This window comes from Danio rerio, chromosome 25 (genome assembly GCF_052040795.2).
Source record: "Danio rerio strain M-AB ecotype USA chromosome 25, GRCz13ab, whole genome shotgun sequence".
In the NCBI taxonomy this organism is placed as follows: Eukaryota; Metazoa; Chordata; class Actinopteri; order Cypriniformes; family Danionidae; genus Danio; species Danio rerio.
Window position 1 is genome coordinate 17,543,961 of NC_141045.1, and position 14,142 is coordinate 17,558,102.

At 35.3% G+C, this 14,142-nt stretch overlaps 2 protein-coding genes and 1 long non-coding RNA gene across 17 annotated transcripts in view; all 3 read left to right on the plus strand.

Annotated features, from left to right (window-relative positions):
- Positions 1-3,234, plus strand: part of mical2b (microtubule associated monooxygenase, calponin and LIM domain containing 2b) — a 135,484-nt gene extending 132,250 nt beyond the window's left edge. For 14 of the 15 annotated variants that reach the window (XR_015525827.1, XM_087311067.1, XM_087311074.1 and 11 more), the window contains one exon: positions 2,479-2,798. Coding sequence is in view for 14 of the 15 variants with exons in the window: in XM_087311067.1 (XP_087167193.1) it covers positions 2,479-2,663 (185 nt within the window). In the remaining variant the exon portion in view is untranslated. Of the gene's footprint in view, positions 1-2,478 lie in introns of all 15 variants that reach the window. The other variant, NM_001271913.3, reaches the window with a different exon arrangement.
- A 2,073-nt stretch (positions 3,235-5,307) lies between these two features.
- parvaa (parvin, alpha a) overlaps positions 5,308-14,142 on the plus strand; it is a 28,563-nt gene continuing 19,728 nt past the window's right edge. The window contains 1 exon segment of the mRNA NM_001002872.2: positions 5,308-5,572. Within this exon segment, the coding sequence (NP_001002872.1) occupies positions 5,437-5,572 (136 nt within the window). The 5' untranslated portion in view covers positions 5,308-5,436.
- LOC141380943 (uncharacterized) lies at positions 7,581-11,178 on the plus strand. The gene is made up of 2 exons (XR_015526372.1): positions 7,581-10,632; positions 10,669-11,178. It is a non-coding gene; the product is annotated as an uncharacterized LOC141380943 (long non-coding RNA).

Consider the following 14,142-nt stretch of genomic DNA (forward strand, 5'->3'; position numbering starts at 1 on the left):
GCAACAGTGCTAACCACTGGACAAGGCTGTAAATACTTCTGTACATGCGATTTTTCAGGTTTTTTATTTTTAATAAACTTGCAATAATTTAAAAAATCATTTTTCACATTGTCATTACGGGGTATTCTGTGTAGAATCTTGAGAAAATAAATTAATTTAATCCATTTTGGAATAAGGCTGTAACAAAGAAATGTGGAAAAAGTGAAGCGCTATGAATACTTTCCGCATGCACTGTACATGAAATGGATAGGTTGTGGATACATTTGGAGAGAAATGTTCTCTGGAAAGTATTATTTCTGCCATCTTGCTGACAAAATCTCGTTGTGACATCTTGCATGGTTCATTGGGATCTAGACAACTTCAAGTTAAGCCTCTATAACAAGTTACGCCCCCTTTAAGTTACCCTCTCTTGCTGACAGATACTGTTGTACACTTGTGGCATTAGAACTGCAGCTACATCGTTGTGTAATACTTGATTACATTGTCACGCTTAAAGGGGTGGTCCACTACGATCTCATATTTTAAACTTTAGTTGATGTGTAATGTAGCTGTGTGAACATAAACAACATCTCTGAATGTAAAAAGTTCTAAGTTCAATGCAAAGGGAGATCTTGGTTTTTACAGAGTTAGCTTAGCAAAGCCTACAATGAACGAATTTTGGGGACAACAAAAAATACTTCTGCCCCCTGTGAGATCACAAAGTTTGTTACTGCGCATCCAAACTGAGCAGGTAAGGCCCGTGGCCAGAGGCGATATAACGTTATAGCAGAGATGAAGCTAAAAATGCGTCTAAACACGGCTGTTTCCACAGAGCTTCGTCAGTTTCTGTATTTGGGCTTCCAAAGGACACGAACCAAACACAGAAGTGCTTACAGTTCAATATTAGTTATGTTCCAGAGAATTATAAAACACACAACAAGCATGATTTGACAAAACAGCTCCAGAATCTCTCCCAGTTTAGTGCTGGATTCGGCTAAAATTTCTTCAAAGCAGAAGCTGTCAACCAGTAAATGTTTTTATTAGTTAAAATTGATCATGACATGTACAGTGTCTAGCGTTAATGATATGCTGTAGCAATGATGTAAACAATGGGTAATGCTTCTTTGCGGGCAAACGATTTAGCTACAAACTCATATTTATTAGTCAAACTGCTGTAAACACACACTCCACCAGCACGTTTGTGTCTCTTATGTGTGCGCGTGCGCGCGTCTTCAGGCAGCTTTTCCATGCATTACACATCTCAGATAATGAAGTCGCAAAAGATATGTGGATGATTCATATTACTTACACCTGCATATTCCGGATATGCATGAAAGCCGTCATTTTACATGTTGAGTTAAAAAAAAATACAGTGCTAGCAGCAGAAAAATAAATCCAGGCTCAAACATAGCATCCCACATCTTGTGCTTTATTCTTCTGTCACGATATATTACAGAAAATAACTTAATCCGAGCATCAGAGAAAAAGAAAGTCCCGCGCACATGCGCTTGTTACAGAAAGTTCACACATTTACACACACACACACACACACATATAGACGCACACAAATGCTATTAAAGGAGCCACACCCCATTTTCATATGTTACAGACACTTGTCAGATTTTACTTTTAGAGAGCGGGCGCGAGGTTGACTGCATGTTTACACAGCAGAAAAGCGTGTGCTTTTACGGGCGTGACGTGGAGCCGATTATCCAATCGCAGCACATTATAACGATGACCAATCAGAGTCACTTAAGGGCGGGCCTTTCAGAGGAACTAGGAAATTTGACAGTCGTTTTCATGTTAGCAGAGTAGCTGTGTATAATCAAAGTAAGATATATGAAAAAAATAACGCGATTTCCTTCAAGTGAAACATGAGCACACATTGCTTGGCATCTTATAAACACAACCAAGCCTTAAAATTACATTGTGGACCACCCCTTTAATAGATGTCGGAATTGATGAAATTCAATCCTTGTTACCTGATGAAAATGTTATGTTGTTTTTGATTTCCAAACACTTGCTGCATTAAACTTCTGACAACAGGTGTCATTGTGTAATATGTGATTATAATGTCACACTTATCAGACAACGAATTTCACGTTACAGTTTGATTCCAGTGGTAATAAATTACACAGCTATTTTAATGTATAAAGTTATACATTATAAAAATGTTCGTAAACTCTTTCTTGATCTGCTGCTGATCACAGAGAGTTGGAACAGATCTTTTAAGCCCAGTTTCTTTGCAAATCCTGTTCTGTGGACATGTTTATATGCGTTACTACGGAGACGTCAGGAAATTTTTAACATCAAGGAAATTTAAATCACTCCAACATGACAGCGAAGACACTATACCTACACAGTTCTGTCCAGACAGCTTCCAGTAGTTGATTTTGCATCATCTGTGCCTTTTAAAGTCTCGCACTTATCAGACGATGCAATTGATGATGTTTAAACCTTGTTACGTGGTGAAATTATTATGTTGTTTTTGATTTCCAGATTGTGAAAAAAGTGCAAGCGAACTGGTGGAGGAGCAAAACATTCTGGTGGAGATCATGAAGGTGGTGGAGAAACGAGATAAACTAGTGAGTCTCCTGGAGGAGCAGCGACTGAAAGAAAAAGCTGAAGACAGAGATTTGGAGAGTTTGATCCTTTCCAGAGGGTATCAGTTCCACTGGACTTAAACATCTTGCTCTGAATGGGATTATGAGCCACTTCAGACTGAAAAAAGCCTTATTTGAGCTTAAAACGATTGTAATTTGCTTGCATTGAATGCTGCCGTTTGTTGTGCTTGAAAACAAATAAACCAAAAACCAAAACACGTGCCTCTTTATTAATGATGAATGTTCGCTTTGAAAAGTCACACGAGCACGGAGGTGATAGGATTGGTTAGGACTTTTTGTTCGCACTTGGTGCAATGATGTTAAGTTTTGTTTAATTGTTTAGTTGAAATTTGTTCATGGATGTTTGTTTTGAATGTTTCCGTAGAGGCCAAAGTTTGATGGCGGTGATGAAGTGTGTTTGTTGAGCGTTTATTTCTCTCGTTCTTGTCATAAAGATGATTTATTAAGCAACCTTAAATTAAAAGCAATTATTATTGTTTCAAGAATCAAGAAGTGCTTATGGAAATGTACAAAGTGCTTTGGTTTTATTTTTGTCTGTCTGTGTGTTGCCTTGTGTAATTTATTTAATAAATGTAAACACAATGAGTGGGCTCTTAATTATGTAAAGATTTACATATTTTTTAAAACATTCAGCCCTTTTAAAATGGTATTTTATTCATTTACATATAAAAATAATATTTGTGTTAGTAGTGTTTCTTTATACTATAATACTATCTAGAATACACAGTTGAAGTCAGAATTACTAGCCCCTCCTTTGAATTTTTTTTCTTTTTCTTTTTTTTGTATTTCCCAAATGCTGTTTAACAGAGCAAAGACATTTTCACAATATGTCCGATTATATTTTTTCTTCTGGAGAAAGTCTTATTTGATTTATTTCATCTAGAATAAAAGCAGTTTTTAATAGAAAAAATACATTTTAAGGTCAAAATTATTAGCCCCTTTGAGCTATATCTGTTTCGATAGTCTACAGATCAAACCATCGTTATACAATAACTTACCTAATTACCTTATCCTGCTAGTTAACCTAATTAACCTAGCTGAGCCTTTAAATGTCACTTCAAGCTGTATAGAAGTGTCTTGAAAAATATCTAGTAAAATATTATTTTCTGTCATCATGGCAAAGATAAAAATTAATCTGTTATTAGAAATGAGTTACTAAAACTATTATGATTAGAGAAGTGTTGAAAAAAAATCTTTCCGTTACACAGAAATTGGGGAAAAAAGTAAACAGGGGGGCTAATAATTCTGACATCAAGTGTATATATGAAAAATATTTACTTTCTGTTTACCTAAGTAAATTAAATGTAAACAATTTAGGTGTTGTAAATATTAATTAAACCTGCCATTTTATTTAAAATAAATAGATTTTCAGTTTATTTTTAAATGCTTATTTTATATATACAGGGTTCATACACATTTTTACTACAAAAATTCCAGGACTTTCAAGTCAATTTTCATGACCTAATGTTATATGGAATAAAATCACTGTCATAAATATTTTGTGATTTTATTCCATAATGTTTCATGTAATGTCTACATATACGTAGTAAATCATAAACAAAATTCAAATTCATTACAGCATATCATAAAACACGCAACAATCTCTTTAGTTTTAATTTATTTTTATATCTGTGTAAAATAGATGATGCTTAAACAGCACTAATAATGAGAGCATGTTTTTAGCTAAGAAAAAAAGTAAAAACAACTAACCTCCATTCCAATATACAGATATTTGTCAAACTAATTTTAGATGATCTTTATTGTTTGTTAAACGAACACACTAGACTTTTCGTTTCATAGACTTCCATTCATAGGCATGCAAATGCGACAGCCCATGCGACAAGTTTCGCATTTCACTGCATTCGAAAGTTCAAGCTTGGTGAATTCTTATCTGCAAAATCACATCAGGTGATTGCGTGTGACCAACAGAAGATATTTAAAATAAGAAATTTTAAATATGGAGCAATCGCTCACTTTTATTAATGTCTAATTATATTACTTAACTCCACCCTTTTTCACAGCGCCGTAAGACAGAATTTTGCAAGCTCTAGTGTGACGGCAGCTTAAGTCACTTTGGACAAAAATGTCTGCTAAATGATTAAATATAATTTCCATAACTTTTCCAAAACTTAGGTTTTTCTGTTTTTCTAAAACTTTTCCAGGCCTGAAATGCCATGTCAAAATACCATGACTTTTCCAGGTTTTTCCATGACCATATAAACCCTGTATGAAATTTGAAGTTTGCAAATATTACATTTCTGTAAATTTTTATATACCACTACTTTGTTTTAAAGTAATATTTATGTATGTGCGTGCTTTTATATAATTTGAAAGCATATTCTATTACTTAAAAAAAAAAAAATTACAAATCGAGGAATATTCCATTCTAAATATTTCATTAATACAATATTTAATAAACTTCTTAAAAATATACAAATATAGAAAAATCTGTTATTTCCAATTTTTCAAATGAACATTTGCAAAGCAATTCATACTAATGCATATATCACATCACTTTTAAATGCTTTTTGATATAAAATATTTATTATTTATTTGTACTTTTTCACTGTATGTTTGCCACATATAGTTCATATTAGTAGTCATAAAGAAGGATTCACTGTATGATTGGCAGTTCACTTTAAACAACTTTGTGAACAACAGCGCGGAGTCTCTTTGGAAAAGAGGGAGGGATCAAAGGATAGCTAGAAGGCTGGGCAAATTGCTGGAATTCCGTTTCCGTTCCAGTTCCTGGGATTTTACTCTCTCTTCCTCAGCGGGGGGAAATATCCTATTATTTCTACTTTTCTGCCCTTGGTTTTGTTTGTTTAAACCGATGGCGTCTTCCCCGCAGAAATCACCGTCCTCTCCCAAATCTCCGACTCCAAAGTCTCCGTCCTCCCGAAAGAAAGATGATTCATTTCTGGGAAAACTTGGTGGAACTCTTGTCAGGAGAAAAAAAGCGAAAGAAGGTAGTGATTGAGTTTCAAATGCCTATTTTGCTGGGAAGTATGTTTAACACGCTTTACAAACACGTTAAATCATAACGTTTTTTTGAAGAAGTCTTCAAGTCACCACACAACTTTTTCAGAAGTCTGAATGATTCCCTCCTCCATCGGGACTGGCGCAGGAATGCGTTTGTTTACACTGTCAACATATTTGTTTCTAATATAACGTACACTTTAACTTAATGTAATCGACAAAGGTGTGTTTCTAAAGAGTAACAACGTAATGTTTACACTGCAAAATGTGTAGCGCCTTGTAGCGATGCTTTACTCACGGATGAGTCGATCATTTGAGTCAGAACTTTTTTTATTAGCGGAAGAATCGATTCTTTTGGTCTTCGTTCTCTTCTCTGTCTCCATTTAATCGAACCTACGATTACCTGATGATTTGACTGCAACGCTCTGATTAGTTTATATGAAATTTACAGTTTGCAAATATTAAATTTCTGTAAATTTTGATATACCAATACTTTGTTTTAAAGTAATATTTATGTATGTGTTCGTATATAGTTTGAAAGAATATTCTCCATAAATCTCCACACAACTTTTTCAGAAGTCTGAATAATTCTCTCCTTCTTCGGGACTGGTGCAGGAATGCGTTTGTTTACACTGTCAACATATTTAACATCAAAATGTTAAACATAAAAACATCAAAATAATTGACAAAGGTAACACCAAGAGTAATTAAATGGTAAACAACATAATTTTACGCTCCAAAGGTTGTGGCGCCTTGTAGCGATGCTTTACTCACGAATAAGTCGATCATTTGAGTTGGAACTTTTTTTTATTAGCGGCAGGTACGATTTATTTACAAACCAAAATCTGCTTTCGTTTCTTCGTTTCTTCCTTCTTTGCTTCCTTTTTTCATTCGTTCCTTCGTTCCCTCCAGGTTTGATCAGTTTTCTCCAAATTTGAGTCGTTTTTTTAACTATAACTTAAAAACGTTTAAAAACCGTCCTACAATGTTTAATTGGTTGTATACACATCTGTTAAAGCAACCAACTCGCATTATTTCAATATAACAAAAAGGTAAACATTGCAATTGCTTGTGGAAAAACTACATTACCCAGGGTACTGCAGAGCTTCTCCACCAATTAGAGAATTGTGACCAGTCATAGCATTAAGATGGCTTTAATAAGAGAACTATTGGGTTCTAATTAAAGTTGTAAGATGTTAATAAGTTTTTTTATAGGAACAATATTTTTAAACTTTGTTACAGAATATGCATTTATTACACTCACACAAACAAATGTTTTATTGTTCAGAGAGCATTGATTGATTTGATCATGTCATTCGCTTTGCTTCACGCTAGTGGGCAGGGCTAAATAACTTTTCGTTTTGTTTGTAGCAACTCTGGTTGGTTTAATTGTTCTGTAGAGCATCATTGCAAATGTAGTTTTTTTCTTCCACAAGTTCAATTGATTCAGAATGCATCTTACATTAATGCAAACGGATGGGCTCAACAAAAGATTAAAACAATCAAATAACAACCTAGGTGCTCATAACAGGTCTTTATTGGATTATACCACGTTCCCTGATTAAAAAGCCAGTTAGTACATTGTTGTTGTTTTATACCTTTTGGCTTCAAAGTTTATAATGTTAAAATTCTTATCATAGCTGCTTGGTTTGATTCTTGGCTTGCTTTTTATTATTATTATTATTTTATTTTGCACTCCATTTTGCCAAGTAGCTCAGTAAAGTATGCACCCTGGAGGCATTATTATACGAATCTTTCATAGTTTTTCAACCACACCTGAAATTGACTGAGTCATCAAATCATTCTGACACAAACCCTCTGAATTACAGTGTTGAGAAGCAATATTCAGCCTTTTCATAGACTAGAAATCAGACGTTGGCACATTATAAAGTGTTCCTGAGCTTCAGCAAACAGCCAACTTTGGCGGAGTTCAGCTAGCCATGTAAGGTATTCTGCCTGGATGAGGCTTGAGATTGTTATTGTACAGAAATGAGAAAGGATTCATCTCAACCTTGAGACAAGAACAGACAAGAAAACCAGATCGAAATACCCAACAATAATCCAAACAGGTTAATTGTAATCCACATTCTTAACAAATAAAAATATATTAGTCGACGTCGTCTTTACTAGTAATTAAATTAGACATTGTGGTGCTTTCCATTACATTGGAGTATTTATTTTTTTCTGTTTGTTTGGTTTGGGTTATTTTTTTCGATTCCCAGAGTGTACTTCTGTAATGATTGCACGACGTCCATCAGCTCTAGCAAGACCGAATTAGAGGAAAAAGCAGCTGAGCCTTCTGATTCTCTAGTTCGGGCTCTTTCTCTGTTTCTTGTTCACCCACATACATGATGAGAATTGTTATATTAAAGGTAAATTTCTGTATGGTTTGATTTGATAAGGATTGTTTTGTGGCTTGTACCTAGGAGACATTGTATTTTTATGTATATTGCTTTAAATTTTCAATTAGGAATGCCTTTTAAAGGGGCAGCATGCAAGTTTGACACCCTGTGGTTGAACTATGTATTGCATTTGTTTTAATCCAGGTATGCAAGTGCAAGTTGCCAGATTGAGAACCAACAGGAGCAAGTCTGGCGATCAGGCCTAAAGGCCGACTCCAAACCAACACATATCAGTGATTCAGCATGTACATTTAATAATGTTAAAGAGGTTTAACATGTATAGATTAGATTATAAACCTTACCATTTCATGAGTGAGTTCATATTCTGTGCTTCTGAATGGCTGTATTTAAATTTCTGTTTTGTCTGCTGCAAACAGCCAAATTGCTTATTACTATATCATATAGCATGTTGCTATGACACGGGGTTACAATGTAACCTGCTCACCTAATGTTTACATTCGTAATATTTATACTATTTGCTAATTAATAACCGCATGTGGAACTCTGAATTTGCGCCTCATTATAGAGTCTGCTACTGTCCACTGGAGGTCACATTTCGTTTTTCTGAGCCTTTCTGAATGAATGAATGAATGAATGAATACAATGCGCTGTTTTCCATCAAGGCTACCCGAAGTGCTGAAATATAATTGGCTGAAGTCATATTGGGTGGGTTAAAAGAACCAAAACAAAGACAGCATTCCGGCATGTAACTCACATTTTCAAAGCAGATTAACTGACTTCAGCATTGTGTTTCAGATAAACAAGAATGTTCACTTAGTGTGTTTCTTAACTGTTTACAAACATATGATGGTATTTTTGTGCTTTAGTAGAGTCAAAAGCTTATGCACAGCATTGTTAAACGCGGGGTAATATAGAAGCTTATTTCTTACCATGGAGTGAAGTAAAATATGAAAAAGTAAATTCAGTTGTGAGTTTATATCTCACAGTCTTTTTGACATTTCCCCCCTCAGCTCAGAGAATGGAGACTTTGAGTTCTGAGAAAAATGTAAAAAATCAAAACAATCGCTTCACAGCAAGAAAGTTGCTGATTCTAGACCCAGCTGGGTCAGTTGGTATTTCTGTGTGGAGTTTGTATGTTCTCCTGTGTTCGTGTGGGTTTCCTCCAGGTGCTCAGGTTTCCACCACAAGTCTAAAAACATAGGGTATAGGTGAATTGTATAAGCTAAGTTGTCAGTAGTGTATGTGTGTGTGAGTGAGAGTGTATGGATGTTTCCGAGTGATGGGTTGCAGCTGGAAGGGCATCCACTGCGCAAACAAATGCTGGATTGGTTGGCAGTTTATTCTGCTGTGAAGACCCCAGTTTAATAAAGGGACTTAAGCCTGGTTTACACTTTTGTGTCAAGTGATCAGCGTGACCCTCAGCGCAAGCCTTGCACATTGCCGTGCATTGATACTTATGCAAGCCGACCAATCACAGAACTTGCGCTACACGTCGTTGCGACGTGTAGTGACATTTTTTTCAGAGCTGCGCATGAGGAACGGCCATGGCGAGGGCTATGCGTCCACACATAGGCTGCATCATAGCATATGTGTGCACTTGACGCAGAAGTATAAATCAGTGTAATTTGTGTCTAAACGCGGTGATTATTCATATTAACCCTCATTTGTGTAATAAACAAACGTGTTGAGAATCAAAAGACACCTGAAAGTGAAACCATAAACTAGAACCGCACTGCTCTTAAAGTGACAGCGCGCAATATTCCTGTTGCCGACTGTTTTTATCATTATTAATTAAACAACAAAAGGACAAATTCACTTACTGCACTTCACTGAAGGACTTTTGTAGCTATAGTTAAAGTGGTTCATTCTGCTGTGACGGAATGAAAATTGTACATACTCATAAAATTAGCCACTAAAATAGTTACGTTTTCTCGTGAGATTGGCTTTAAAAGTGACAAAGTGTTAACATAATTAACAGAAACATGTTGCAGTTTGCTTCTTTATTGGGGAAAAATTGTAAGATGTAATGTAAATATTTTGGTAAAATTGTGGCAATTACAGAGTTGACTAAAAATGATAGGATCTATCTTTTTAATTCGAGAAATAATATTTCAAAGAGTAGCTACCAGAATTTAAGTGACATGCAAGTCTTTTAAAGGGCAGAAAAGTGACTTAAAATAAACTCTTCTAGTAGACTCAATAGTCAGGTTTCCATCCTAATGTAATTTTAATGTTATTTAAAAAAGGAAAAATCCCACATGCGACTTAGGTGTGTTTCCAACAGGTTGTTAAAGCAGCTTACTGTAATACTGGTAACATAGCAACAACAGATTATCTGGCATTAAAAACCACCTCAATTGACTTCTATTCGAAATTTGGTGTTTTCATTGCTAATTTCTCACGTGATAATTTAAAATGCTTGTTAACAAAGTGTGATAGAAACCCAGCTACAGTAAGTTTGGTAAGTCTTGACTGAGGGCGCACCCACACTATGCTATCTGATCCATGCTGTTCAGTTAGCCGGCCCTGGCCCGATTGGAAGAGGTGTGCCACAGCACGGTTCACTTGGGCTTTGATGCGGTACGCATGTAGTGCAAAGTGTGCCATAGCCCGAAACTAAAGACGAGATGAGACGTGACTTATAAGGGACTGTTTCATATGGATTTATTGGTCCCACTTTATATTTTGTATTAATTAACATGTATTTGCACAGGAATTAATAGTTTGTTACAATGTACTTATTGTGTAAATACATGTATTTAATCAAGAATAAGTACACAGTAAATACATGTATGTAATTACATCTGTAATTAACTTTTGTAATTACATTTGTAAATACACTGTTGACCATACCTTACACCTTAACCCACCCTTAAACCTACCCATGGCACCAAACTTGTCCATAACCCAACCTCTATCCCACCTCAAAAGCACCACAAGTGTTCTCAAATACATTATAAACGGTAAGTACATTGTATTTATTTTCTGATGAAAGTACATAGTAGTTAAGGACACTTAATATAAAGTGGGACCGATTTATTAATCAATCTTACTGTTCAATGAACGCAAACTGTTGTAGATTATTAAAGAGGCAAACCCCTCACTGCATGACAGCTGCACCTTTAGCAAACCTCCTGATACCTGCAGCACAAGGACTTTATGACTGTTTATGAGCTTCAAAAATGGCTGATCTGTTCAGTGAAATATTTGACCACGTGTCACTGTATTCCAAACAATTAAAATGATATAACTAAAGAAATCTCCACTGTGCTGAGCGAGAGCGCTTCAAGGCAGTTCAAGGCAGCTGTACAAGGTGTGAGTACGTCCTGACTCCTGATATTGCTAAAGAAATTGTAGTACGAGTGTCATTACTACCGAAGATTCAAGGTATATTCTGTAAACCTTTTCACAGGTTGAATTACCATTTAAAATTGTAATTATCAATAAAATCATGATTGATTATCACGATTTTGATCATTTATGGTAAATCTAGTAACGATGTGACAATGCAGCTTACTGAGCAGCTTACTGTAATAATTTAGATCGCGACAATGTACATGAAATAATTCCAAAATTCAGGGATCCATGTTTACATTGTCACAAAATTGCATATAGCTGAAAATTTAAGTTATTTGTTCATTTTTATGTACAGAATTGCTAGAATATGTGACACATTTTTGGTCATTAGAACAAAGCCGTTATGACATTAATATCCATGATAACGTTGGCTACCATATTAATGATGTGAAATTTGAATGCTCTTACATATATGCACCCAGTCAACCAACTGAACTTTAGCACTCTTTGTATTTAAAGATACATGACACTGTTGTCATGACTCTGGATTGAAAGCTCCCCCACATTAGTGAGAAGAGGCAGCAGGAGAGCAGCTGTGCGTGAGGTGGAGAGGGTGTTGATTAATAGGATCTCGTCCTCTATAGGAGGCCTCTGGAATCCAGCACAGGATGTTCGCATCCCCATAATCAGCGCTGCACACTACAATGCATGCTGCGTTGCTGTAGAGAGTGAAGAGCTAGATTGTTTCCCGGAGGATGTTGAGAATGTTTACTTTTTCTGATGTCTTTAATAAATGTAGGATTTTTTATTTTTTTTTACATTTCTTCTGAAATTGTGAGCCATGAAGCCAGAGTGCTGCTATTCGATTGCGGAACTGTTTTAATGCCGACTTTACACAGCAAAGAAGCTTTTGAAGTGCCAATTAGGTATCTAAGACTTTTACGTTTTACTTTATCGCTGCTCAGAGTTGGCGTAAATGCATTTATACAACAAGTTCAACTGTATACAGGTACTACAACCTTGACAAACATCTGACAGCTGTGACCTTTATATTATTTTCCTTAACAATAATAAATCCTAAAATTCTCAAATAGCAACTTGAGCTCTCAATGTTATTTTATAATCCATTTAAAAATTTATTGAATTGTGGGAGACATTTGAATTAGTCAGTTGATAACTAGAGACTCTTCCTGTTTGGATCATTTGATAACTGGAGTATCCTTTTGTTTGGATCATTTGAATCAGTCGATGGATACATGGAGACTCCCTCTAAAAAGATCATATGAATCATTTAATTTTTATTTGGAGACTCCCTCCGAGTGAATCATTTTGAATTAGTCAATTGATAACTGGACACTTCGGGCCCTATCATACACCCGGCGCAATGTGGCGCAAGACGTGACACTAATGTTGTTATCTAGTTTCAGCTTGGCACAAGAGTCGTTTTGACGTATTGCGCCATGCTGTTTCAATAGCAAATGCATTTGCGCTCATATATATATACCCATAGGTATTCTGGTCTAAAAAAGGAGGCATGTTGAGGCGCATTGGCGCGTTGCTATTTTGAGAAACTATAACAGATTGTTCAATAGACCAGAACAAAGCCGGTCTAAAGTCCAGTGTAGAACGCTTTAGTTGTGCGCCTTGCTTACACATTGCAGATTTATAGCAATATGCAAATATCTTTACATATGAAAAAGAATGAAAATATTAAGGATATAAATAGGATATAATAAGGATATAAATATAAAGGATTAAAATATTAAAACAGTAGTATTTTCTAGCCTACACAAATATAAAAAGCCATACTTTCATGCCTTCTTCATCTCGGGAGGCTTTTTCAGTTTATTCAAAACAATTTGCTTTTGTATAATATCATTATTATTAGCAGTATTATTTATTATATCCATATTTATATTTGTTTTATTAAATACAAGCTTAGATTTGCCCACCTGTTTCAGACCATATGGGGCTCAGCATGTGTATTAGGATACAACTTTTTTGAGCACACTTGGTTATTATTGTTCATTTATTCGTTTGCTGGAAATTAAAACTGAATTTAGAAATAGTTTTAAATCAAATCTTTGCGCTAAACAAAAGAACCTAATCATTTATAGGCCAATGGATGTCTGTGCGTACAACACATTTCCATAGAGTGAAAGTGAAAGTAAAAAATATGGAGGCTCATCTCTCATTCTCACCCTGTAGATGCACTGTTTAACTGTTTTCTTGCTAGTAAAACGCTTAGTTTTTCCACTTACAAAGTCTGTCATGTATATATGATATTATATGATATTTCATAAAATAGTTCTTTAACTTTTATTTTATTAGTAAACCTTTAGGGTGGCAGGATCAAGAATGATAATTATTTTATTACAAGTCTGCAAGACTTATTTGAGTTAATATTTAGGTTATACACTAAAATATAGCATTTAAATTGTTCATGGAGCTGAATGCATTAAATAGTCTGTATAAAAAGTCTAAAAGCAAATAGTCTAGCCTTTATAACCAAATTATTTAACAAAATGTGATACAGCGGTAAAATATTTGTAATCTTTTAATAAGCATGATGTGTACAAGACAGAGAGGATATAAAAAGTTAATTGTTTGCTTTGAGATTTGTGAATTGGAATTTGTCCAATAATAAACCCGCAACACACATGGTTGTTGTCATGGGGTGAACTCGGCCAATCGTGTAATATCGGTGTCATCATAGCAGCTATAGCAGTCGCTCTTCAGAAGCTACACTAGCTGAATTAGTCGTCTGATCTTGAACCGCTGTCACGGTACTTTGATGCCACATGTAAAAGTCATGTGGCGTGGTCGCGTAGCGTCAATCCGGACAAGCTTTCTAACCATCAGGCAATGCTTTTAGACAGATTTCAATAGATCTACGCAGC